Here is a 27,160-nt window from a genome sequence, read left to right as displayed (position 1 = left end):
GAGGAAAACAGTTAACACAACCACAGGGATGCTATCTAGAGGGAAGACATTAATTTCTACAGGGTCAATGGCCTGATTTCCTCCACAAAAATCAAGAAAGAAAACAAAAAACACCCAAGGATGTTTGCAGAGTCAAAGCATGATAAATTAACACGCAAAATGGAATGCTGGATTCACGGGCTGATTTGAACCTAACTTTTAAGACACAACACAGTATTTCATAGGGGATACTCTGAAGTGACTAGTTTCTACTCTTCAGCAGGTTGCTTGATGATTAAACTTGGAGGACGGGCATTCCTAAAGACTGATATATAATATACAAAACTAGGTCTTACATGCTATTTCTTGGATGGGAGACTGAAAGGTAAAAGTGCCTGTGCATATTCTATTCGGGATGTATTTCAAAAAAATCCCATACGTAGGTATTTTGAAAAGAATACACATAATTTTGGAACTAATGACAGGCCACCAGTAAAGTATACACAAATGGCTTTTATAGAACAGTAAAAAAATAATACCTGAGTTGCATCATCACATCACTACCTAACTATGAAATGCTTGGAAATGGGCAACAATAAGATCTACAATAGCAGTATGCCAACACATCAAATTGATTAAAAATGGAAAGACATACCTGTAGTTGTATAGGAAGTCTCACTTAAAAGATTATTGTCTCCTAGTTAATCTAATTAGTTTGGTGCAAATGAAATAAAACTGCATGTTTTCCCAACTTGCAAAATAATTTTAAGCATCAAGTGACAGAAAAAGTGCGAGTATAGACAGGGAATATTCTGAAAAAGAAAAGAAATGAGATAGAACTCAATAGACTAGGTAAGAGTCACAGGCATCAGTAATTTTGAAGCATCAATAGGAGATCAGAAACAGAGTCAACAGACTGAATTTTGGGATTTCAACGATAGGGCAGAATTTAAAACCAGTGGTTAACTGTTTAGGTCAAGGTGCGTAATTTGAGTATGGAATGCTTTTAAAACTGTAGCAATGATGCGTGTAAAAAGAAATAAAATGACAAAACTGACGAAAAGGAGAAGGAAATAGACATAAATGTATACTATTGTAAACATGTTTTTAAAAAGAAAAACACCAACACAAAAGGCATAAAACAGCATATGATTATATTTAATACACAAGTTTGATACAACCAAAAAGTAAAACACCAGAGTAAAATAGTAACAAAAACATGGTATTTCATTTGCAATGCATGAGAAATGGTTAACATCTTTAGTCATAAACAAGCTCTTAAAAACCAGTGACACTAATAATGCAAGGAAACTGGGAAAATGAAATGCAAAGGTGCAGGTGATGAGGAAGCAGTGAGCGTGTGATTGTGCTGAGCAGTGCTGAGAAGAGCTTCTCTGCGGTCAGTGAGCAGAATGAAGACACTGACACCTCACAGTCTACAGCTCTGAACAGTGTTGTGCAGTTTGAACTCAAACAGCGGGAGGCAGATTAATGAGAAGGACCTAGAGTGAGGGGAAAGCTAACGTGAGTCTATATATAAATTGAGTATTTTTAGCCAGAGAAATTCCAATTCATTGGAATTTTTTCAACAAGTTAGTTGAATAAATTCAAAAGGAATGATATAAAAGCGTGTTTAATGCAGAGAAAATGTGTGGCCAGTGTAAGCGCCTAAAGCACTAATTGCCTACAATGTCTGAGCACCACCACAAGGGTGCGCACTAACTCTATTAGTAGATGATAGCGTAGGGAGTACAGTCATTCGTACTGTGATCCGTATATATGGGTCCTGGTGGGTACCAGAAACATTGAGGGGACACGTTACTTTTCAGTATACCTGAAACTAATACAAAATAATATAGAATGCAATCTAAATGGAAAATAAAAAGACATATGACATGGGGGGAGGGTAAAATTAAAAGGAAAACAAAGGTACATAAGGTAGTAACTACATACTTAACAAACTTCTATGTCGCCTAAAATCTAAAAAAGAAGACTATTTTTAATGAATACATTGTAAATCTACGCTATAATAAGTAAAATAAAATATATGGGAGCCCTGGAGGAGGCCTCGCAACGGCACGTCCAGGGCTTCGGTATTAAGGTCTCCAGCTTTCCATCTCCTGGTTCCAGTCCCACAGCAACAAGGACAACAGTCAACATGCTGCTTACAGTTCTCGCCATCACCCGCGAGGTCACCTTGGACAGGAGCGTTCTCACTCCGTCGAGCTGGCAGGCGGTGTCCACGGCCACGCCCAGGGGCACCTCTGAGCCGCTCTGAAGACGGCGGTGTTCAGGTGTTGGCAGAAGCACTGGCACGCGTCTGTTCTGTCGCGGCATCCCCTGGGCCACGGAGGAAAGGACAACGGGTCAGAACCGCCCTATGGCACCGGGTCCCAGGGCAGCGCAAACTCGGATCAATGTCTGTCTTACATGCATGTCTCCGGGACGCTCCTGGGCCAGGGATGGAAGTGGGGCACGGCGTGAGGACGGGGTGGTGGAGCCCTTCCCGAGAACGATGCATCTTCTCCTGGTGGGAAGAGAAACACTGTAAGGCAAGGCTCACACCCCGCTGGTAGAACTGCTCCCTAGTTCTCAGGCAGGGCCGGAAATCCTGCAACTAGAGCCTCATCCTACAACAGCACTTCTTGTTCCAGAACCTCTTACCTGTGGTTCAGCTGAGCCTCAAGGAACAAGGAACTCCACCGAAAGACAAATGTTCCCGATGTTAGTTGTCCTCACATTATCGCAAATTCAGTTTCTTTTCCTTTTTCACTCCTGCGTAGTAGACAGTATAGGCAAGTTTAGATACAAATTAGATAAAGGCCTACTTGAAATCCTTGACAGACTGAACTACAATAAAAAAATAAAACCATCCTCCCAATCTTCAATAGTTGTTATGAATGTTTTCTGCCTGTCTGTCAACAGAAATGCGACTGTTCAGCACATACCTGCAATCTCCCTTCTTCTCTCCTTGGGTCACCGATTCTCCTTCTTCCTCTTCCTCACACGGTACAGCTCTGTGCTGCATTCGTCTCTGAGTCACATGCCGTCTTGATCTCTTAACAGCATTAATCAGGTCCAATGGCAATACAAGGCCGGACACCACGGCCACACATGCCCAAGGTGTTGACAGGCAAGATGGATGACAGGCACAAGTTAGCGGTGCCTTTAACATTCCTGTTGTTAAGTGTTCCTTTTGAAATACTTTTAAAATTCTGAATGCACAAAGTAGAAGCAGTCCTTCCATTCACATCTGTCTGTACATTGAGATTTTGCCATAGTCGGCCAGACAACTTTCTCTTCCATACTCAGTCACTTTAGATTGTCATGTAGCAACATACAAATACATGGATGAGCGATGCTTACTATTTAACTAGCACATGCACAAAAATTCCAAAGAGGGTCGAAACCATCACCATGATAGTAACACTGATGTTGAATCATTGCCCTTAGCTTTTCTGGTAGATGACGTAGAGGCCCATGGACACACCTCCTTGTCAATAGACATTTGTTGATCTTTGTTCAAAAATGACAATTTTAAGTATCAATTTAAAACACACATCCACATAAGAAAGTTTTATCACTTTAAATTATATCCATTTAAGTAAACTATAATCATTATCTTTAACTAACGTGTATTTCAGTTGTTCAAAGTTTCTTTCAATTTATAATGTACTCTCAAACTTTGTAAATTTGAATTGGAATAGATAAAATCACAGCAGTCAGTTTTACGCATTCACTTTTGATTGTCATTGCCAAGATGCTATTCAAAGAGATGATTTATACTTTAATCAACACTGGATTGGACCATCTTTCTAAGAAACTTTCATAATGTACATTATAGGCAACTGAGATACAATACACTTTTGACATTAAATCATGACATTCAAATATAGCAATTCACCAGAAAAATTCTAGAGGTCTCAGAGAATTAAAATATTCATAACTAGTGAAATTCTCTTATACAGATGGCATATAAATGAAAACATTAATAGATAGGGAGTTGCTTAATTATCGTATACAAAATTAACACATTTACATGTAACATGAGGCTGGCTTTTAGAAGTGTAAGAATACGGTATCGATAACTTTCATAGCAAAATGAAAATCAATAAGCTAATGAGAAAAAAAAGCATTACCAGATATATACCCCTAAAACTAATGTTTCATATGTGCATATGTTCCTATTTATCTAGCCTAGCAACATAGCAATTCCTTTAGCAATGTGCGTTGCTGCCATGTCTGATTCCATCACTGAGAACATCTGAATGTGACAAAGTGACAGGTCTCGTCACACACCTTTCTCCCTAAAGCTTCACAACACATGTCTGGTGTGCCACTGCTGTTGTCCATATCCGGTGTAGCCTTTCCTTCTACACGAGAGCCTAACGAGATGAAGACATGAAGGCAATCTCAGGATCCCACTTCCAGGAACTCATTGCACACCAGAATGTTCGCACAGCCTGGGAATCAAATGATCACTAACCACCACCTAGTACACATTGCCAAACATACCAGAAGCCAACTTACGCTAGTATGCAATGAAATATTTACAAAATTTTGCGAATCTCCCTGTGCATCTAGAAAAACTAGATGTTTAAAATGTGTATGTATATATATATGCCTATTTACAAAATTGTCCTGACTGTGGCTGTGTAATTCTTTTAAAATACATGTCCCATGATTAAAATACATAATGCCCTATCAGCTACACAACCACAAAGTGAGGACTGAGGTCTTTGATGTAGAATACAACACTAAACAATGCCTTATTTCAAAAAGTGTAGGGCCACTCCCTCTTACCCGCCCCCTAGCAAATGCACAAAGAGCAAGGATATATACAGCTCAAGAAACCACCACACATTCCAAGAATATAAAAGCATGAAATTGTACAATGAATTATTTACAAGAGCATACTTGGAGAGAATATATACATCTGGAAAGACTAGATGTTGGAAATTAAAAAGTGTATCTGCCTGTTATTTACAAAGTTGTCTTGAATACTGTCATGCGACCAAGGGAACACATACACAACTATGTATAGTTCCAAGAGGTAGTATAAAATCCGTTTAATGAGGCAACTAATTCCTTCAATGTTAAAGAGAAAGAATACAGAAGGAAGGATGAATAGGCAGAGTACAGAGGATTTAGGGTAATGAAAATAACCCAAATATCATAATGGATATATGTCAATGTCAGAATGTCACCTTATGGATGTAAAAGGCATGATTACCCTACGTGTTGGGCTGATTATTGCATGTGAGTGGGGACTGAGGTATATGGGAAATCTTTGTACCTTCCCCTCAATTTGCTATGAATTTAAAACCGCTTTTCAAAGTATCTTAATAAAAAATAATAGAAACCTACTGGGAAACTTGGCACACCCAAAAAACACCAAATTCACACTGTATCTTGTTTTAAATTCATACTCGGTAGGATGGCCAGACTATTCTTCCATATTGGGGTAAATTAATTGTATGTTGTACATTTAATTTTATTGCCGTGTTATTATTGAAAGACAATGGTAGGAACAAATATACAATAAAATATTTACAGGATTATATATTTTAGAGATTCTGTAAATGTTCTTTAGAAAAAAGAATTCCATCATGAACCTCAGCACATCTGGGAAAATAATATATAACAACATGGCCCTTAAATTGAGGTATTTTTCTATAAAATGACAATTTCATGGTTACTATCTACTTGTACGCCTAAATAAAAATGTGAGGTAAAAATACTTTCCACTTAGCATACTATTCTCAAGGTCCATCCATGTTGTTGGGAAGTGGGTGGAGAGGTAGTCAAGGAAAATGGGGGCCAAATATATGGTGATGGAAGAGGATTTGACTTTGGGTGGTCCACATGCAATGCAATAGACAGATTACGTGTCATAGACATAAACCAAAAATAGATATGAAGAAATATTAGATGAGGTCAGAAAACATCCACTAACCTTGTTCAATATTCAGAGAAAAAAATCTAATTATACAAAAAGTTTGATATTAGAAAGTATATCAGCAATGAACAGGCGTTTTAAAAGATAAATACACAGTTTGAAGATTACAATAGGCAGGACTGGTGAACCATTTCAAGCAAGCAAAAAAAAAGCATGTGAAGCATATGTGCTATAATTCCAGGTGAAATAGATTTTTTTAAAAATGACAGAAATCTCTGCACATGTACAGGAGTATACGGTAGAAAAACAAAGATCTTGTCAGATTAATCACCCCCATTCACCCCAAGTGATATCAAACACTAGGGGGTGAAGTAACACTTCTATTGGTAACAAAACATTTTTTTACCATAGTTCAACATTAACATATGTACTCTGTGTGTGTGCGTGTGTGTGCACGCGCGTATGTGCGCATGTAGAGAGGGTATTTCTTCTATACACCTAGGAAGTGAAGATGTGATAAGAAGCTTGTCTATTATACATACAGCAGTCAGATACCTCCCTGCTCGGCTCCAGAACTTAACATTCAAAAACTAAATTGAAAGAAAAAATTTACACATTTAACATATTAATGACAATGATTTCTACACTTTAACAAAGATATCTACTGAAAAAAAAATACAACACAAAGGCAATAACCCCCCCCCAAACAATACATGTCGACTAGACATAGTATAGCAATTTAATTGCCAAAACAGAAGTCACCTTTGTCTATCAATGCATATGTTATAAAACAAAACATTTGTCCACCATATAGCTAGCAGCGTCACAGTATCTTCCATTGTTTGTCCTATGACTTTAAAAAATATCCTGTACACTAATATACACATATGTACATGTATATATGTGTATGTTTATATACACATATGAATATGTAAACAATCATATTTAAAGGACTAAAAGTTTAAAGAAAAAAGATATATACAATAATCTAAAAATAAGACATGCAAATATAAAAGTTCCTATTGCTTTAAAAAACATGTAATAACTGTATATTATATACATATAATACAAAAACATTCTTTTGTCAGCCCACATATAATGAACTTGGGTTTAATATATTCCATTGCTAACGTCCCACATCAAACATAAATCACCTATACAACTAGGAATATGTACTAAAAACAATTCACTATTATCATTATGTCAATTTCCACTGGCAAATGAACTTTTCTAACCTATGATATTTTAAACCACATGTAGAGATTTCTCCAAGTTATGCAAAAAACCTGTCCTATTTGTATACAAATATATCTGAAAACCATCAATTAAGAGCGGACCTACAGCTGCAATGACATTTCCAGCATGATGCCATAAAACAGAGTGCATTATACTATGTTCTACACTGAGGACAACATAAACATGGAGCCTAATGATGCAAGGAACACAGAGAGGCTACATCTAACATCTCTTTGGTAAACAAAAATGCTTCTATCCCAGTAAGTTGATCATATTTATAACAAATTTACAATGATGTATATACATGTTAAAAATTGCATGTTAGGCATTAGTAACATTGTTTATAACAAAATGTTATCAGAAATAAATTAATCATGAGGCCATTTAATAATGAAAAGAAAATTTACAAACTAAAGGTAGACGTGTGAGCATGGAGGTAAGCCATCTCCGTAAGATGGCTTTGAATCATGGCGCAACAGTTCAAATATATATAAACAGCAATAGCACTTGGTAATAAGCATAGAGCAACATATACATTTCAAAATAAAGACCATTCACATGAACATCTACACCCACAGAGCAGCCTTTCATGTCTGTGATAGCTGTGTACAATCCACCTCGCCCCCCGTCCCACAGCGATCGTCCATTCTAATGGTTATATATATGTACATCTTTCAGAGGTATTCTGACAGTTCTATTTTCATCATGTATTAAAATACTTCTATACACGTAACCAAACTCCTTGTTAATAATTACAATACATCAGGAAATGGCGCTAAGCAATTATATTTGGCTTTTTTATACACATGGATATCTAACGCCTTGCCATTTCCTTTTCTGCTATCCCTGAGCACACAAACGAGTCCAGAATTGTGTATAGCTTTAAAAAACTCTAAAGTATTATCCAGAAGACAATATTACCAAATGTGTGATTAGAAACTTCCCTAGGAAACCAGCTTGAATATCACAGCAACCGTTACAAAAATATCCAAAAATAACAGATTTGTTTACAAATGGAGGCCTCTGTGCTTGAGTTTATATTCCAAGGAAGTTTACGTAAACAAAGAATAAAATACAAGAAAATGAAACCATTATATGTTCAATTTCATTCTCTTTGTCTCCTCACATCAAGAACAGTTCATAACATTCTTTAGTCACTGAGTATTTCATATTTACATGTTAACATCATTGTCCATACCAATGTCCATCAATTGTTCAGCTTTATGTGGGCAATAAAGTACTTAGCAGGGTTAGATTCTGAGTTGTTTTTAAAATGCTAATTGGAGAAAAACTGGAGACCTGTGCATCAGGCATCTATACAAATGTCTCAGATACACAGCTTTCAATGGTAGACCTTCTGAAGGTGAGTTGAGACTCCCCACCACAAAAATTTGTTTTTCTCCAATGATTTCCAATGAAATGTAAGACCGATGGTCCAAAGAGTATAAATCTGTGTTTCTTGTCCTTGTGGCTGGTAAAGCTTCTCGATCCATTAAAATGTGCTGTGTGTCCTTCCTCTCCAGATTCCTGCGGGGTTGACTGTGTCTACTTGATGTTGCCCTTCACACTCATTTTTGGGGAGGAATACGGAATGAGAGATGCTGTTCCTATGCTTTTGGCCCAGGCATCGATTCTTATTAGGTTGGGATAATGGCTCTTGATCTGGCCAAAGACCCCTTCAGTTTGCATGAGGTTCAGATGCCCACAGAGGTCCCTAGTTCAGGCAGGGCAGTCCCTCAGGCTGGGATCTCGGGCTCATCCATTGTACATCATCTCGGCTGTCAGTAACGTTGTTTCTTACTGTACAAACTTCTGGAGATTGTTGTTAGGGGACCAGAGGGTTTCAGAGGGTTTGCGTGAATGAACATCCCAGACTTTGAGAGAATCCAAATCTTCAGAGATGACAAGTGGAAGATTACCAGTTTTGAGAGTGGCAAAAGATGCTGAAAGTATCAGTCTGTGGAATCTTTCCCCTCTTCTGATTATTGCTTATCATAACACTGTTGGAACACGATGTGGTTCGTCACCTGTCAGAGCTTCTCTGGCAGACAGACGAAAGGGAGAATCTGAAGACAGAAGTAAGGCGACGGCTGAAGTTTAAAAAAAGTTACAAGAGGTCGAACTGCCAATTGGAAAGGTGGGTGCTGAGCGGCATCTACTGGAGCCTGAACAGCAATCACCCGGCTACGCAGGTTCTTACTTTTGGCAAGAAACCCTTGTCCATCGTTCTCAGGCTCCAGCGGTGTCCAATGCCTGCCCCTTGGCCACCCCCTCGTTGGCAGCAGCTTTTTACATTTCTATAAAATCCAGTCACAGGTATCATGCAATGGTTTTGAAGTGATGTTGATGATGGCATGGAGTTATTTCACATGGTCACTTGCCAGTATCTTCTTGGAGCGATCCAGACATGGTCTTGTCATTTTAAAAACTGTTCCAAGTGTTTTCTTCAACAGCAAGTTGTAGAAGATGTTTATGTACATTAGAAAAGCTAAACAATGATAGGTGTATTTACATAATTTTATGTGGCTACGTCCGTGGTTACCACTAATAAGTAAACAGTTGTATACTCTCAATAACAATGAACTCTTGATCTCTAAGAGGTTGCACAAGAGATTCGGTCACCTGCTTGTTTTTTTTTTAAACAGGTATGTTTCATTCTCTAGTGAGCTAGACTGAAACAGATGGATGACTTTAAAAATGACCCTTTTCCTTTCCACAGAAGCCAAATTGAAATGGGAAGTATTCCTCTAAGGATGGATAGGCAAGTTGAATTTAAGATGGTGTCACCCAATTCTCTGCACCCAGCAGAAAGAAGCACAATCAATTGCCATTGTGTCGACTTAAACCTTTAAGAATTGATAATTAAACTGGAAGCTGAATTTTGTCTCATTTCTTGTACTTTTGTTCCTTTATGAATAGATTTTACCCAATAACTGACAACATACCCAATATGACATATGATCTATCCTTCAAATCCATACTAACTGCCAATTAATTACACTAGGTCTTGAAAAAGAGAACAGCAATGACTTTAAGGCCAATGAATCAATATTTTTCTCTCCATAAAACAATATCAGAAAAGTCAGCCTGTGCTTTCTTGTAAACATTTTAACCAATTTTACCGTACTGCAATCTAAGACAAAAATATTACTCAGTGAGTTGTGTTTAAATGTTTTAGTTTCCTCACTGTGGTTCGTATTTTGGAGGGATGGGAAATTTCAAATATTCCTTTGGCCTCACCTAAGATCTTAACTGACGAGGTTGAGAAAACACCCAGTCCATTCAGTCATGCTCACCAGAGAGTTACACATTAAGCAAAAGATAATTAGAAAAATAGGACACTTTTCTGCCATCCTACAAAAATAAGAAAATCCGTATCATTGCAGTAACTTATTCTCATAGAAACCATCAGTTTTTTAAAAATCCTGTGGGATTTCTCCCTATCTTCAGTCCAAGCCACAGAAAAGAGGTCTCCTTGTTTCAAATTCAGGTCCTTTTATAAGTCACAACTTTAAGTCTTCCATGATTTCTCTTTTTTTGAGTCCAAACCACAGAAAAGAGGTCTTCTTGTTTGAAATTTAGGTCCCTTCCCTTTATAGGTCACATTTTTAAGTCTTCCATGATTGCTCATTTTACTGAGTCCAAATCACAGAAGAGAGGTCTCCTTGTTTCAAATTTACATCCTTTTACAAGTCACAATTAAGTCTTCCATGATTGCTCATTTTACTGAGTCCAAACCACAGAAGAGAGGTCTCCTTGTTTCAAGGTTGAGGTCCTTCATCATGTCACAATTTTTAAAAAAATCCTCCATGATTGCTCATTTTATTGAGTCCAACCACAGAAGAGAGGTCTCCCCTGCCTCCATCGGAGTCCCTTCATAAGTCACAATTTTCTAAAACAACATGATTGCTCATTTGAATTCGGTCCAAGCCACAGAAGAGGTCTCTTTGTTTCTAGTCTGGGTTCCTTCTTCAGTTGCTGCAAAGTCTTTCTACCTCCACACTCCTCAGCACCTCCCAATACGGAGAAACCCCGACTAAAGTGGCAAAATGTCAAAGCTTGCCACTAACAGTGAACAGTCCATTGTAACACTATTCCCATTTAGAAGCATATTTACAAAAGTCCAATTTCAATACCAAATATTGCCACCAGGATATTTACAGCCAAGCTATTAAATACATATTGAAATTTGCCACTAGAAAATAGCATCACCCATTAACTCATTGGTATTGCCAGTTATGGCCATTTTAAATGATTTAGGAGTGGATGCTTACAATACAACAACCATATGCAAAATAATAAAGTTGTGCACAGTTCAGTAACCAACACAGAACACAAACTGGATAAAACACTCCCCCAAAGTGGAAGCATCTGGCAAAATTACCATGTCTATGAAATTAACATGCTATTGAGAATACTACTGTTTTCTGGAAACTTTACTGTTCAGTTTCATCCAAATTGAGGTCAATATTTGGGTAGTTGATTCATTATTAGAGACATTATCCAAATTAATTTGCTTCCTCAAATCAGGTACATAATTTAAATTTATTTTGGCAATTTGTTCTGATAAAAGGTTTCACATTCTCAAATTTTCAGTTTCTGGCCAAATTTGGTTCCTAATTGGTCATATTTCAAGAAAAAAGCATTTTGCATTCACTTTTAGACAACCAATTTCTTTCCAAATTAAATGCTCCAATGAGTTCCATGTAGACGAGCAGCTGTGGAACAGTCCTTTCAGATAATGCCCGTGGAATTGTGAATCAAACCCAGCAATCCGTTCTCTGTGTGGTGCCTGAACAGGGCATGTCACCTTCTCCGCCCTATGACGACTGAATCAGCAACGGACACACTGTACAAGCCGCAGACTGATCCTCATGTGCACTAAGGTTGGAGACAAGTTTGGTCTCGTCTTAGCTACAAATGCAAACCCCTTCACCTACTCTACTAACCCAGCTAACAGTCATTTCAACAAAGGACCCGGGAGCTAACCCATCAAGGCTGGCTGAGACCAAGGCACTGAATGACACAGTGGCAGGTAAGTGGTACCTCCTCCAACACCTAACCTCCCCCACACAGCCTCCTGATAGTCAAAGACTCACAAATGAAATAACTGATGTTGCTCTCCATTTACATGGCTCCCTTCACACCTGATAGAATCCCTTTAAACCCTTCTTTTTCCTTCTTCCCTGCGCCCACCACCACTCACGCTCCATCTCAGCCTTTCCATTGAGTCTGATCCATGAAACAAGCACCTGATCACTTCCAGGGATTCTGTGTAGGGATTCTCTCTAGGCCACGTGTGCCTCAAGAATGGACGTCCTGATGGTTCTCAGCCAGCTTGACCAGTGTCCTTTCTCTCAGCAGTCAGTGCCACCCTAGCTTGCACCCAACGTCCAAGGTCCAAAGCCCGCTAGCTCCCTCCATTACTTTCTCACTCAACTGCATGTTCCCACTGTAATCAGTTAGTAGACAGGGCATCTTACTTCTCAATTCTCTAAGAGAAACCAAACAAGTCTCTGAGGTAGTAAATATAAAAAAAAAATTCTGGTAGGATAACTGGAACTAAACAAGGTAAAAAACTGTGATAATACTTGCCTAACTTACTTTACAAAGAATGTAATTAATTGGAACCCCAACAGCTTTCCACTAAAAGCTGTTCACTCGCCACACCAGCAACACCCACACTGTATTTACACACTCACACACATGCATTAACAAATTAAGGTGACTATTTAAGGATAAGGTCTTAATACATTCAACTGTCCATGGTAACTTTTTTATACAGGTTTTCCTAAATACCTGTTTAATTACTATTCAATCCCTCACAAGAGCTACTACAAGCAAAACACAAGCACTTAGTCATAGAATGTCAATCTCAGGTAATAAGATCAATTACTCATACAAGACAGATGTTGACGAATGACGTGAAGACCCCGTTCAAAGAATGCATGGCATTTTGGCAAAACTGTCCCTCTCTCCTGCGCTCAGATTCACCCACTGCCAATGCCCCTTCACCCCCTTGAATCTGAGCCAACAATCGAATCTCCATCTTGCCAAGATGCAGAAGGTGGTGACTTACTAAGGAAAGAATGAGAGTGCTCCCTCTGCGTGTAGGTGGAAAAAAAAGGAAACTCATCTCAGACAAAAGCAAGGTCTCAACCAACTGGCACGTTCTGGCTCATGTGCTAACTGGAGCTGCTCGGAGGGGCTGGGGCCACGGTCTCAGGAAGCTCTGGTCCAAGGTGGGAACCAGTGAGGCTGTCATGAGGTGTCACTTGAAATGCATGATGGGAAAGTTGAAGGTGAGACAGCAGATGCTTCGACACAAGAAACCATGTGGTGGGTGGGGATGAGAACCCACAGCTCCCTCCTCTCTCTAACTAACCTGCAGTGTTGACGGGAAGCCTGGTGAAATGTACAGCCTACAAACGGATGTTAAAGAAATGTGCGGCACACGTGCGTGGATGGACACTTTGGCAGGACTTCAGAGTATTCATTCGGGTGACCTTCACGTCATTCAGTTCAGACAACATAGCTCATCATGAGTCAAGCCCACGTCTTACCAACAGCAAGTGCACCTGGTTGAAGGTTAATGCCTGTGGACTGTACATTTCTACTATCAGGAAGGCCCTAGCCTACAAGAGTGCACGACTGATAAATCATCCATCTTGGACAGCAAGGTCATTCAAGTGACACAGAATTAAGGTGAATCTAGGGGTGGGGAATCAAAGACCATGAAACACCCAGAAATCTGTCAGAATCAAGTTGAGACCTTTGGTGTGTTACAAGAAAATACCTTAGAATCCACTCCCCAAGCCAACTGCCTAACAAATTGAAAAGTGGAACACCAAATACCACCAGACAGATGTAACAGGAGGAAGAAGTCTAAAACTTCCTCTCCTCCAACAGCATGCTGTAATCCCATGGAAGAGCTAGGTGACATGGAGAAAACCTGAAGTATTCCCAAGTGTGAAAAAACTCAAGGAGCAAAGGTCAGTGAGAATGGCCAAGTAAAAGGAAGTCAGATTGAACCGATAAAACCCACTTTCTCCTCGTCAATTACTCATATTGGGAACCCTACTTTTTACCTTCATTCTTGCTGCTAAGTGACAAGGATGCTGCAGGAAGAGAAAGAAGCTGCAGTCAGATCAAGATCCTACACGAAGACAGATGCTGCAAGCAGGTAGAGAAGCTCAATAAAAGAAGATGCTCCATCAGACAGAGCTCAGTAAGAAGATGCTCCATTAGACAGAGCTCAGTAAGAAGATGCTCCATACATAAGACAGAGAAGCTCAATAAGGAGATGCTCCATTAGACAGAGCTCAGTAAGAAGATGCTCCATACATAAGACAGAGAAGCTCAATAAGGAGATGCTCCATCAGACAGAGAAGCTCAATAAGATGCTGAACGACAAAGATGCTACTGAAGGCAGGAGCCCTGGCACAGCTCGTCCCTTTAAAGGATGAAGTCACGTGATGCTTCTTCAACTACAATTTGGAAGTAAACGGCAGCCACACCTGGTGACGTCCCTCCTGACTGCCCAGAGCCTGTTAATCGTCATCCTAGGACTGCGGTCAAATGCGGCTGCTCTGCCAGGTGTCATGTCTCTCTAAGCGAGCCAGGTCCTCCCCCGCCCTGGGACCTCCAGCAGTCCTTCCGGCTACAATGGCTAGTGTCCCTGGCAGGCACCACAGCCCGGCCCTGTCTAGGAGCAGCGGCTCCTTCATAGAGATCGAGGGTGGAGTTGGGGGAAGGCCTGGATTGTCATCACAGGTTTCCACTGTAGGGGAGTCACTTTAAAGTATGCAAGGGGTTGTGTGTTGTTAACATTAAACATTAGTTAATGCCACACATTTCTTCAACATTTACTGTGTAAGACCTTAAACCTAGGTCAGTGATTTTCAACCTTTCTCATCTCATAGCACATAAGCCAATTAGTAAACTTCTGTGGGCCACCAAAATATACAATTTTTGCCAATTTGACCTAGAAAATAAGTATAATTTTGATTAATTCATACTGAACAGCCACTGCTGTGTTGACTCTTGTCATTTCTTATGTGATGATCTAAGGGAGGGTGCACTACATGCTGTAAAATTTTGCAGCTCATGGGCTGAAAATCGCTGACCTAGGTTACAGACAAGATAAACTGTCCTCAAACAGGAGCTGTGTCCACGTGAAGGCATTTCCCATCCAGCTGGCCTGTTGGCACGTGAGGACTCCTCTTAGCCACCACGAGACACTGAGAACGTGGGGGTCGGTGTTCCATCCCAGGCGGGCGGGCAGTCTCCACGCATCCGCTCCCTCCGCACACGTGCCTGTCGGGGTCCGAGGGTGGGCCTCCTTTGTTGCCTCCAACAGCACAAATATGTACAGAAGAGAAAAGGATGCGCTTGAAGTGTGTGTGAAGGTTTTGCAGAAGGGTGTGTGAGGAACTGACATGTGTTTTAACTGCCATTGAAGGTGTGCTAAGTTGTCATGTCAAGCCAACACTTCCTATTGAGACAAGGTGTGCTAGGTGTGTGAGGCGCATGACTGGATTTCAGCAGACATTTCCTCTCTATCTATTTATGTGATCACGGTGTTTCAGACAAGGTCCTGTATCATCATGAACCCAGTCATGGCTTTTGCGGTGCGCGGGAGTTTCTGCGCGGTCACTTTACCTGGAGGCGTCTGTCCCACGGGCAGGGTGGCAGCGCCGGCTGAGCAGGCCTCGGGCCGCGTCCTCCTGTTCTGGTGTCCCTGTGTGGCAGAGAGGGATTGTGAGACCGGACACGTTGTCCTGTGTCAAACCCAGTGGTCACGCCTCGCCCACTGACTCAATACAATTCAAACCCGAAGCATTATGGTTCGGGTGCCAGGCCCACGGTAAGTAGAAGGCAACTGCGACTAAGAAAAAATCAGGCAACATGTTATCAACGGGTGATAGCCTTACAAACCTCATGATTCAGTAGCAACTATAATGAACTATAATGACCTACTTGTTGAAAGCAGTGGTTTTATTGAAAATGAACACAAACCCTTGCCCAGAGGTTGAAGCATTGTTGGGTTCTGATACGCTTTTATATAAAAAAATCAATTAATTAAACACAGAATACCCAAACAACAGCCTTAAGGCAGACTCCTACTTGAAGCCATTTAACAGCCTGTCCTTCCAAGTGTTGTGTGATCTTACACTGAAGACCCGCCCAGCAGCAGGGTCCTGGCTGGCGTCTCAGGTCTGCCTTCAGTAGCTGCGTGATCTGAGGCCAAAACCTAATGGCCCCTGCCTGCAGACCTCCTGCAGTGAGCTGTCCTTCCACAGTCGGAATAGCCGCCCAAGGAACTCTCTGGTTTGTCCCAGAGCAGACCCCACAGAACAGGGGTCTCCGTGCCCTGCCCACAGGTCCAGGCTGCCTCAGAGCTGGTGCTACCTTGTCTGCTAAGGGAAGGCCGCCTGGGCTTCTGTGCTGCTTACCTGGCAGTCTGTCACCAAGCCTGCAGTTCCCAACAGGGTCGCGTTAAAGATGGAGGCAAACAAGCCTGCACTGGAAAAAGCAAGACAGTCAGTCCAGTCGAGTTGCTGAGTTAATCCCAACCACCAGTTCCACACGCCAGTTCCACACGCCAACTCCTATACACCGAGGGACCCTGGTTCCCTAACTGCAGGCTAAGCCCACATTCCTCTGCCCCTTTAAGTAACTAGAGGCCCAGTGCACGAATTCGTGCATGGGTGCAGTCCCTTGGCCTGGCCCTTGACTGGGGCTGATAGGGGGCCGTGGGAGGTTGGCTGTAGGAGCACACTGACCCCCAGGGGCAGTTCCTGTGCTGAGTGTGTCCCCTGGTGGTCAGTGTGCATCATAGCGACTGGTCTAGTCACTTAGGCTTTTATACATGTAGAACTACATGTCCATAACTACAGTCTCACACACGTGTTACTTTTTAGCTTTCCTTCCTGACTGCAAACCTGATGCCTCGCCTCTGGGCTCCTCGGCGAACCCAGTGACACAGGGGATAGAGTGCCAACTGTCCTGTAGGGTCTGAGGAGCCGCCCCATCCCCAGCCCGGCCCAAGTGTAGGTGGAAGTCCTTACCTGTGGGCAGGAAGCGGTGGTCACTCCAGGATCGTGGCCACTGGTCACAGGCAGAGCCCTGGATGAGCATGCCAGGGCGCGCTTCCTGTTCCACCGAGTGAGCCCTGCCAGCTTCCTCCCTGCATGGCCTCACAAGCCCTCTCGGCCCCTCCCAGCCCTGCCAGTATGTAGGCCCAGCAGGTACAGAGACCGTGTGCCTCTCAGCTCACCACCTAAACGCATGCGTGTGTGGAGGCTGTTAACCGCCAAGGCACAGCGCGGAAGGTTAGAACGCTGACACGTCCTGAGAGAAAGGCCCTGAATGCGCTGCTCAGCAGGCTCACCTCATCCCCACAGGATAAACCCAACAAGAGAATGATCCCAGCGTCACTCTGACCTCAACAAAACCAACGGGCAAGAAAACGTACAACAGCCCCTCAGTGGTGGCTCTACGCATTTATTAGCGAATATTAATGCAGCAGAGAGGACAGCTCACAAACACGCTACAGCTTCACAAGACAGCAGGGAGAGAGACTAAGGACAACAGTATCCTAGGGTCTTGGTGGACGCATTCCTGGGGGAGGTGGACCTGGAAGATAAACAAGCCTGCATGAGCTAATCATCAGAGGCGCACCCGAAAAGCAGGGACCTGTGAGCCAACTCACCTCGGATCCCGGGGGGCGGGGGCCTCATTCCTGGAGGAGGCATGCCTATCGGGGTCCCTCGAGTAGGGGGAAGCCCAATGGGTGGGCCCATGGGTGGTCTCATTCCTGGTGGAGGAGCCATAATGCCTGGGACAGGAAAGCAGCAGGAATGACCAAGAAATAGGAAAACACCAAACCGGACACAAAGCTGAAACCAACGTGGCTGAGACGCCATCCGCCACTCAGAAGCGCCCGAAGCCTCGCACTGGCGGCCAGGAGGAGCAGGGGGAGTCTGTCCCTGGTCAGGCCTGCGCTGGGCCCTCACTCTGCACTGCTGTCCGTGATGCTGTCAGACCCACCCCTCTAGGAGCCAAGAGGCTGCTTCTTGTCATCACTTCCTTACCTGGAGGGGGGGTTGCCCGGCCCACAGGGGTGGGGGGCGTCCCCCGCCCTGGGGGGTACTGAGTCGGGGCTCCAGCAATGCTGGCTGTGGCCGCCACCGCGGCAGCCGCGACGGTGCCTCGTCCCTGTGGAGTCATCACCTGGGAAGGACGCCAGAGACACCCGGGTCAGGCACGTCCTCCCTCGTTCAAACAGAAAACCAATGGGGTGACGCGCATCAGCTGCCACACCCACAGCACCGCGGGCACCGCCCATGCACGTTGTGAAAACACTGCTCTCGCGCCAGCACCTCCTTTATCGCCCGTGGCACGCCGCACTGCGGCTGCCCGCTGTGCTCCCAGAAACGGCTGCTGTGGTGGCGGGCCCTCCTCCACGCCCACTCCTCTGGCCCTGGGCACATCCGACCCCAGAGCACCAGACCTTGTCCTGTGTCCTCACCTGCTGGGAGGGTCCCCCTACCCCTCGGACAGGGCCTGCTAATCCCGCAGGAGCCTGTGGAATAGGAACGCCAGCTGGTACGCCTCTGCCAGCTGCCCTGCCAACCCCAGGGCCTCCTGCAGCCCCGGCCAGGGGGACGCGAGCGATGCCAGTCTGAAACCAGGAAGAATAGCTCGAGGTCAAAGGACCGTCACAGTGACGTCCTCCTTCCATCCTCCCCGATGGGCAGGTCTCCCACCACTTCCCAAACTCGGTCTCGCACGTGGTAAAGGACGCGGGAGGCACCTGCAGCTTCGATGCTGCCCCATCACATCGTGCTATCTTACGGGGCTGCCCGAGTCCACACATGGCAGCCCCTTGTCTATGGGGTGCCCAGCACGGAAAGAAAGGCCGAGTTCACCGCCAGACTTCAGTGAAGTCAGGGGGGGCACGCGGGCCTCGGACACGTGCTGTGGGGCCTGCACAGCCCACCCCGTGCTGCCCCACTGCGCTCGCCCTGCTCTGTCCTGCTTACGTCTTTGGGGGGAGGCCCCTCCACAGTCATGGACACCAGGTTCTCCCCGCGCAGCAGCACGAGGCCCAGCACCCGCTTCTCTTCTCGCTCGGGCTGCTTGGCGTTCTTGGGCCTACAAACCAGAGATCACCTTTAGGGGTCGCCTAGGGACCGTGCACCCTCAACACGCAACGACACCCCCTGGAGGAGGACTACCACTGCTTTGCAAAGAGATGCGATGGACTTGGCTACGACCGTTAGGCAAATTAAAGCCTCTCGTTCGAGTCACGACGGGACGTTCTTAAAATCACTTTAACTGAATACATCTTCACGGGTCACCAGGAAGACATGGGGACTGTCAACAACAGGGATGTCAACAGGTCAAGAGGTTCTGAGCAACAGCGGTGACATTCTGGCCTCCCACTTCCCTACGAATGGCCATGGAACGGGTTCGTTTCCTCCCGTCACAGCAAGAGGACCGGGTGGGGGAGCAGGGCCAGTGTTCCTATGGGGGGCGGCCAGCAGGCTCCTCAGGAGCAGAGGAAGCGGAAACAGCGCCCTCTTAGGCAACAGAAGTATACATCGCTATGGGGGTGGTCCCCGTGCTCTGAGCAGCGTGAAGGAACAGAGACCCCGTGTCCTCACGTCTGGCTGGGGTCCACCCCTGACCCTGGAGGTCATGGTTCGTTCCCAGGCCTGGTCCCCAGGAGGGGGCGGGTGGGCGGCACCCGATCCCGGGTGAAGAGGGGAGTGTCTGCCTATATCCCCTTCCTCTGCCATCGACAGGAAACTCAGACAACGGCCTCACTTGATCTTGCGGAACTCGTCGCAGTCGCAGAGGATCAGGTTCATGTGCTTGTCGAAGGCCTTGAAGGTGCCGATGAAGGTGCGGCCGTCCTGCAGGATGCAGCGCATGCGGTAGTCGATGTGCTGCAGCATCTTGCTGCTCTTGCCCACCGTCTGTGGGGACAGGTCCGGGCGGGTCCACAGCTGCCTCCCTGCCTGTGTCACCCACATCCCCGCCCCCATGTGGACAACCCTGCTGAGGACCCTCCTCCCCAGAACCTGCCTGTGCCCTGCCCACTCCTGACTGCCCCCCCCACTCCGCACCCCAGGCCCTTCCCTCCTGTCAGGAAGGGCTGCAGCCCCACCCCCACCTCTCCAGTTCCCTTAAGGCCATCCTTGTGTCATGTGATTCAAGCCCCTTTCCGAGAGACTCCATCGCCCTCCTCTGAAGTCTTACTGATATGCCCACACCTCCTGTGGCTCTAGACAGACCCTCTAACAGCAGCTGCCCCAGGCTCTGGCTAACCCACCCCGGGCCCTCCCCCGCCCCCAGGCCCCATGCCCTGCTGCTCACCATGGCTGCGGTGCCACCACGTCCACGTGCACGGGAAAGGGTGGGATCCGAGACCTAAGGGGAGGCTACAGACAAAGGGGTGACGTGGGCTCTGCTACAAGCAAGCTGGCAGGAGCTCCGGCAGAGGGGCGCCTGCAGAGGAAAGCAGGGTTGAGCTGCTGCCATCCATTCAGCATGGAAATCACTGGAAAAGGCACCATTCAAACACCCCACAGCCCCAGGCTCCCGGATTTCCTGATCACCTTCAACACGCTGCGTCCGCATGAACTTACATCATCCCCACATCCCGTGCCTGTCCCTGTGCGCTGGCACTGCCGCCTCTACCCCTCATCTTTTCACCCCACTCATCGTCACCCTTCAGCTCTCCAAGGCCCAGGAGAGCCTTTAGCTCTTGTTCTGCAGCGACTGTCTTGCTCCCTTTACTCACAAGTGCTTTGTGCTCTGGACCCGAGTTCATGCCAAGTCATCTCAACTTCAGCAGTGATACCAGATCGCTCAAAAATTACTTCCTTCCAGACCTTGCTTCTCCCCTGCAGTGCATCCTTTATGCAGGATTCCCTCAAACCAGTCCCCAAACCCCCACTGTCCACGAGGCTCTAGCACCTTTAATTCTTGCATCTCTCCCATCACCCCAGGTATGTATGTCCTCAGAGACAAGAATGACTATGTCCCCATGTCTGATGGGTGATATTTAAAGTAAAATTATGTAAAGAGATAAATAATCAGCCGGGTGAGGCCCCACAACAAATGCAGTTACTGACCCAAACCCACAGGCGTGAACGTTAGGCCACTAGTGACAGGATTCTCCGTGGGAATCCTCCGCTATTCCCTCTTCCTTTAACGGGAGGTCCTTGAATTTTAAGCCTAGTTCTCTCGACCCTAAATTTAGGTCCCGCCATCATAATCCACACCCTCATGAGGAGACATCACTGTGCACAGGGATGGACTTGATGCCAGTGGTGAAGGGGAACACATGCCTGTGGAACAAGCAGACAGAGGTCATGGCGGCACCTCGGATGCACCAGCCGGCGGGCCGTCTTTCCATCCAGGGCACCTCGCCTACCACGCCCCCGGGTCCCTGATGCTGACCCTGGGCACTCCTCACACAAGTTCTCCACCTTTTGGAAAAGTGTGGGCTTTCAAATGACTGAACGACATGGAAAACAAAAGCTGCTGCAAGTCAAACACGGCCTGATTTTGCCAAGACACCTTCCTCAGTGCTCACTGGAACCTCGTAAAAGACTCCTCACCACGCGTGTGCAAAGCTAACAATAAATAGCCAACTTTCCCCATGAAAGGCCAGGTCCAACTACAACACTTCCCTCTCCAGGTGTTTGTTAATCAGGAATAGTAAGACCCCAACGTGGCCTGCTATCCGGACCTTTCCTTCTGATGGCACCTCCTAACCTCACACCCTGCAGTGCCTGCCAGACCCTCACCCTCATTTAAGAGACCAATGAATCTGAAAAACACACAACTAATGCTCTCATCATGACAAACTAGAAAAAAATAGATGAAAGTAAATCAGAGTGGACTATAATTTACTCACTGAGTGATAATCATGAGGGCTGAGTGAGAAAATGAGTGTTCATGATATACATGTCAGTGAAATAAGGAGAAAATAAATTAGTTTTAAGGGAAAGATCCCACCCCTCCTACATTTCCAAAACAAAAGCAGGTGGGAAAACAAACCCGGCCTCGTGCTGCGGTTGAGGACGGGCATAAAGCTGGGGTTACTCTTCCCTTTTCCTGGCCGGCACTCACATGCCTTCCTCATGCCAAAGGAAGTAGGCCCGCCGTTCACATGTATAGCTGGCGTGAACGTGATCCTAATCCTGACTCTGACCCCCCCTGCCCTGCAGCTTCATGCTCCTCGAGGGTGCCTCCATCCTTGCCTGCTGGCCACCCCTCCTCCTGCATGGCCGCCAGACCACACATGAGCACGTGGGTGTGGCCGCCAGGAGCACGGATGGCCAGGCAGGACCCCTGCTCCAACCACACCGAGTGCAGATGCAGCCAGCACTGACAGTCACAATGCGATGGCCACCTGCAGACGCCAGGGTCTGCCTGACCAGGAGGCAGGAAGCCCCTGGTACCTGCCGTGGGCGGACCCCATGCTCTGGGACGGGCGGGCCAGGACCAGCCCACTGTCTGGTGGGTTATGTGGTCAAGGTGCGTGTGGGCATCACTGCAGCGTGCGGGTGAGGAACTTCCCTGCGTGGGCATCTACGTTGTCCCCTTTGCCTCACAACTGGAAAGACAGCCACAAACAGGCTGCGTCATTGGAGTGGAGGGAGAACATGTAGAAATAGAAAATGAAATTCTAGCAGGAACTCACCTGTAACCCCCTTCATCTCTGTCTCAGTTTCTAATAAGCACATTAAACCCTTTGCACTGAAGTCATTCCAATCTTAAATTAAAGTCACAAAGGAAAAACAAAGCATTAAATCAGAATTAAAACATGGAATGGGTTGTTCCTAAAAATGCAAGCAATCAACATAAACAGACAAACTGCAAATAAATCGACAGCACATGGAAATCATAGGTAATGTCTTTATTACATCGTCACCTGATGGAAATACATGGGTGCGAACAGAAAGGGAGAAAGGGCAAATCAAAAGCAGGAGGCAGGGGGCGTGGCCCCTCTGCTCGGGGGCGGGGCGCCCGGGGGCGGAGCTAGCTAAGCGGGGCGGCCCTGCCTGGCCAGGAGGCTCGGTGCCCGCGCAGGCGCCTCAGCAACTGCGCAGCGTCCGGCCCCTGTGCACCCGCACCCCCGCACCCCCGCACGGACCATTTAACGCAAAGCAAGGCACTGCTCTATGCAAACTGCCAGCACAGGGATCGAATCTCACCGGCGGAGGATTCTAGAACATTCATTAGCAAGACACTCTGCGGGCGTCGGTGTGCTTTCGCGTCATGGTGCCGTGGAGCGTGGAGCCCCCACCCGCGTGCGGACGGCCGGGTGTCCTGCTCCTGTGACCCCCCAGTGCTCCTGAGGGACGCCCGCCCGCCCTGCGGACCGTGCCTGCGGCTCAAACCTGCTCTCCGCTCGGCGTCGGCGTCGGGAGGGGCTCTAGCCGCCCCGGGGCGTCTCGGCCAGGAAGGCCTGGCGCAGCTCGGCCTGGAAGTCCAGGAAGTCCACGAGGGGCGCGGGCTGCCGCGGGGATGGCCGCGGGTTCAGCGGGCACCTGGGGAGCACAGCAGGGTCAGGGGCCGCGGCCCCCCCGAGCCCCCACCCCCCCGGCTGTTGCCTGGACAGCTCTGCGGCCCCAGCCGCGCAGGGAGACGTGGCTGCAGGGACACCAGGGACCCCCCTCCTGCCGGGCAGCGGGGCGCAGGGGCGAAGAGGGGACAGGCCCGCAGCAATGGCGGCCCAGCTCCACAGGACGCCCTGACTACCAGGTCTGGGTGGGGCCACGGGCCGGGACGACGCCCTGGGCCCTGCGACCGCGGGGTGGGGCAGTGGGGGCAGTGGGTGCAGGGGCGGGACTCACACGCGCGCGCCCAGCGAGGCCGTCCTGCGCCGCTTCACCTGCACCGCCGCCTCGGGCGCCTGCTGCTCGGGCCGTCGCTGGGGCAGGCGGTCCCTGCGGACGGACAGGAGGGGCGTCAGCGTCCCGTCCGCCACGAGGCCTCGTCGGAGCCCCTGGGGGGTTGGAAACGACCCCTCATCCCCGCCGCTCCGGTAGAACAGGCGCCAGGGGCCGCCCCCGCGCAGGGCTCCCGGAGCTGCGGGACGGAGGCGGGACAAAGGGAGGGGGAGCAGCGGCCGCCATCTTAGGGCCTCGACTGCAGCGCCGCTCACAAAATGGCCGCCCGAGCAGCTCCACAAAATGGCCGCCACACAAAATGGCCGACTCGCAAAATGGCTGCCTCACAAAATGGCCGCCACAGGCGCCAAACCCGCCACGTGGCCCTTCCTGTTGGGAGGTGCGGGAGCCCTCAACCGCCATGGAACGTCCAAACTCCCCCGGAAAGGCCGGAGGGGAGCCCTGTCAGCGGACCAGAGGGTGCGCACACCCCTCAAGCCGACCACGGCTCCCAAGCTCTGTTCGGACCCAGGTCCATCAAACACGGGGCTTCCCTCAGCGTTAACTTGTAATGAGCGAATGCAAAGCTCCCAGGGGCGGGCCCGCAGGCAGAGCCTCTTCCTGCGCCTCCAGAGGATGGAAACGACAGCGCCTCCCCGCACACGGGCCGGGCCCACCCTGGACAGGTCCTCCAGGGCGGACCTGGGCCCATCCCTGCGGCATTCCTCAGCACACCCCTCACGGCACCATCGTGAAAACTAGTAAAATGAGTTAAAATTGATAAAACTAACTAAACCAACTCCGCGGGCTCGCACCTGCCCCCGCCCTCGCGCACCCTAACTGGGAAACGCTGAAAATCCTTCTGGAACCTTCCTTCTGGAACCTTCCTTCTGGAACCGTCTTCTCCACCCCCGACACCATTTCACATAAGCACTGAAGGGGGATGTTCTCATACACAAAGCAGCGAACTGTTTCCCAATGAACTTTAAAGACCTGTCAGTACACACAATAGCAGGTGAAGACCCCACAACCGTCTTCCTAATTAACATTTAAGGAAACACGTTCCCCATTATGTCCGCACCCGGAGAGACTCGGTGAAACCACTGAAATCCCCGGAGCCTGGAGCCTGGAGGGCCCTGGGCGCGGCCCGCAGCTTTTCCCACAAACGTGAGAAAAGCGGCCGGGGCTGCGGGCCGGGGACAAAGGACGCCTCCCAGAGGGACAAAGGGACAAGGGCCTCGCCACCCGGGCCCCAATGAGGCCCAAACCGCAGCCCCCGGGGCCCTCCCACCTGCCCAGCCACGTCCTCACGGTCCCCCCGGGGCCACGGGAGCCGCTGTCCGAGGCGGGGCGGCCCGGAACCACGGGCGCCTCCTGGCGTCGCAGGCCCGGGCCCGCCACCCCCTCCGCGGGGACAACGCGCCCAGAACAAAGCCCGGGTCCCAAGTACATTACTTCAACCAGGTGTACTGGGTGCGAGCGAGGAAGGGGAAAAAAGGGGGGGCGGACAAACACATCAAAATCCTGTAAAAAAACCCACAAACACATCCCCCTTTCATAAAGCCCCCCAAGACCCTCTCACCACAAACCCTCCTGGCACCCCACTTCCAGAAAGGTGCACCGGAAACAATTTACCAAAACCCCGTTTACCCCGGCGCCCTGGACCCGGCTCCCCGCTTTTCGGATCCTGCCCGCCCCCCACAGACCCAGCTATGACGGTGACGTCATGCACGGGCGGGCCGCGGGCCGCAGGTGACACCGGGCGGCACCCCAGCACCTGCGAAGGGGAAGGCTTTAGAGGAAGGGGCCGCCGTGGGAACGGGGGCCGGGTCCGCTCTGGGGAGAGAACAATTAAATTAGTCAGGGGGCTCAGCATGCGCTCCGAGGGCGAACCTGCAAAAACAGAAAGAAAACTTCGTGGGGTCAGAAAACCGACTGAAAACCTTCCGCCCCCGAGACGGGGGCTGCCTTACCTTTCTCGCCCAGCGGGCCTCACCTCGCTCTTTGGGGTGCTCTGGCGGGCGGACCGCGAACGCAGGCGTCGCCCCAGCACAAAGCGCCCGCCTCCTCGCCCTCCGCATTGTGCTGCGTGGAGGCGGCTGCCGCGTGGCAGAGGCCGCGCCGGGCCGCGTCCATCGTCCGCCTGCCTCCCGCCCGCCACTGCGCCGCTGCGGGGCGGAGGCAGCGCCTTTAAAGAGGCGAAGGGGGCGGCTGCGTGCCGCGCCGGGCGGAGCCTGCGCAGAACCCCTCCCCTGGAGCCCGCCCACTGCAGCTTGCTGCGCCTGCGCAGGACCCCACCCTCTGCCACTGCGGCACTTCGGTGAGGGGGGCTATCAGTCCGCCCGCGAGGGCCCGCCCCCTCTGCTCTGCGCAGGCGCACTGCACCTCCCTCCACTGCGGCACTGGGACGGGGTGGGCGGCGGTGCCCCTGCCTTTGGCGCCTGCGCCCTGCACGCCCCGCGCCACTGCGGCGGCGGCCATCTTTGAGGCGCTGCACAAAGGCTGCGATGCGCCACCCAAGTCCGCGCACCCAGCCCGCCTTCGGACACCTTAAACCAAAAGCCTTTATACCCGAAGCGGCAAAAGACTAACCAGGGCATCGCATCCCCGAACCCGCTGGGCACGTCCTCGCGATGCCAGAAGCCAGCTCAGCACACCGAGCCCCCAATCGCACTCCAAGCCCCTATTCGCACACCGAGTCCCTATTCGCACTCCGAGTCCCTGTTCGCACACCGAGCCCCTATTCGCACACCGAGCCCCTATTCGCACACCGAGCCCCTGTTCGCACACCGAGCCCCTGTTCGCACACCGAGCCCCTGTTCGCACACCGAGTCCCTATTCGCACACCGAGCCCCTATTCGCCATCCCTCCACCGCGGGTACCACGCGATGGAGGATCCAGGAGCCACACAGAAGCACGGGAACCCTTTCCCATGTTGGCGGCCACCCCTTCTGCACAAGGTGGGGCGCCAGACCATCACGCCACACAAACAGAATGTCCCCCCGACAATCGGACCTTCTCTCCACAGTGACGTCAGCTCAAGGCGGGCGGCCGCCATCCAGGCACCGCAGCCACCGCCTTGGCAACCCCTGCACCGCCACTCCACCATCGCGGCCCCTGCACCGCCATT

At 48.6% G+C, this 27,160-nt stretch overlaps 2 protein-coding genes across 5 annotated transcripts; both read right to left on the bottom strand.

Moving 5' to 3' along the window:
- Positions 1–1,116: 1,116 nt before the first annotated feature.
- SNRPN (small nuclear ribonucleoprotein polypeptide N) lies at positions 1,117–23,598 on the bottom strand. Of its 4 annotated transcripts, none has more exons than XM_079764193.1 (13): positions 23,539–23,598; positions 20,501–20,565; positions 19,949–20,100; positions 19,162–19,273; positions 18,648–18,800; positions 18,211–18,349; positions 17,829–17,954; positions 17,185–17,752; positions 16,570–16,639; positions 2,928–15,854; positions 2,644–2,754; positions 2,410–2,506; positions 1,117–2,319 (listed from the first exon to the last, which is right to left on the bottom strand). In XM_079764193.1, exons 2-8 carry the CDS (start codon positions 20,501–20,503, stop codon positions 17,715–17,717), a joined length of 723 nt encoding a protein of 240 aa, XP_079620319.1. In that variant the 5' UTR covers positions 20,504–20,565; positions 23,539–23,598; the 3' UTR covers positions 1,117–2,319; positions 2,410–2,506; positions 2,644–2,754; positions 2,928–15,854; positions 16,570–16,639; positions 17,185–17,714. The 4 variants fall into 4 exon arrangements, with proteins under 4 accessions (XP_079620319.1, XP_079620318.1, XP_079620317.1 ...); XM_079764192.1 differs by lacking the exon at positions 23,539–23,598 and adding an exon at positions 22,839–22,908; XM_079764191.1 differs by lacking the exon at positions 23,539–23,598 and adding an exon at positions 21,262–22,899 and having other exon boundaries at positions 20,501–20,632.
- On the bottom strand, positions 23,040–26,255 carry SNURF (SNRPN upstream open reading frame). Its single transcript, XM_079764197.1, has 4 exons — positions 26,004–26,255; positions 24,866–25,023; positions 23,995–24,087; positions 23,040–23,688 (listed from the first exon to the last, which is right to left on the bottom strand). Exons 1-4 carry the CDS (start codon positions 26,109–26,111, stop codon positions 23,574–23,576), a joined length of 474 nt encoding a protein of 157 aa, XP_079620323.1. The 5' UTR covers positions 26,112–26,255; the 3' UTR covers positions 23,040–23,573.
- Positions 26,256–27,160: the final 905 nt, after the last annotated feature.

This window comes from Cnephaeus nilssonii (assembly GCF_951640355.1).
Source record: "Cnephaeus nilssonii genome assembly, chromosome: 24".
NCBI classification, from domain to species: domain Eukaryota; kingdom Metazoa; phylum Chordata; class Mammalia; order Chiroptera; family Vespertilionidae; genus Cnephaeus; species Cnephaeus nilssonii.
The sequence above is the reverse complement of the archived record's forward strand: the minus strand, read 5'-3'. Positions and strand labels throughout refer to the sequence as shown.

What these genes read in the sequence shown, in the direction of transcription:
- SNRPN (XM_079764193.1), bottom strand. An exon ending in TAGGGGGACCCTCCCAGCAG is followed by an intron (nt 18,350 to 18,647) that starts GTGAGGACACAG and finishes CGTCCTTCCCAG; the next exon opens with GTGATGACTCCACAGGGACG. An exon ending in CCCGCCCCCCGGGATCCGAG is followed by an intron (nt 17,753 to 17,828) that starts GTGAGTTGGCTC and finishes TTTATCTTCCAG; the next exon opens with GTCCACCTCCCCCAGGAATG.
- SNURF (XM_079764197.1), bottom strand. Translation starts at nt 26,111, where the DNA reads ATGCGGAGGGCGAGGAGGCGGGCGCTTTGTGCTGGGGCGACGCCTGCG. An exon ending in AGGCCCGCTGGGCGAGAAAG is followed by an intron (nt 25,024 to 26,003) that starts GTAAGGCAGCCC and finishes GTGTACTGACAG; the next exon opens with GTCTTTAAAGTTCATTGGGA. An exon ending in GCCTCGCTGGGCGCGCGCGT is followed by an intron (nt 23,689 to 23,994) that starts GTGAGTCCCGCC and finishes TGTGCTCCCCAG; the next exon opens with GTGCCCGCTGAACCCGCGGC.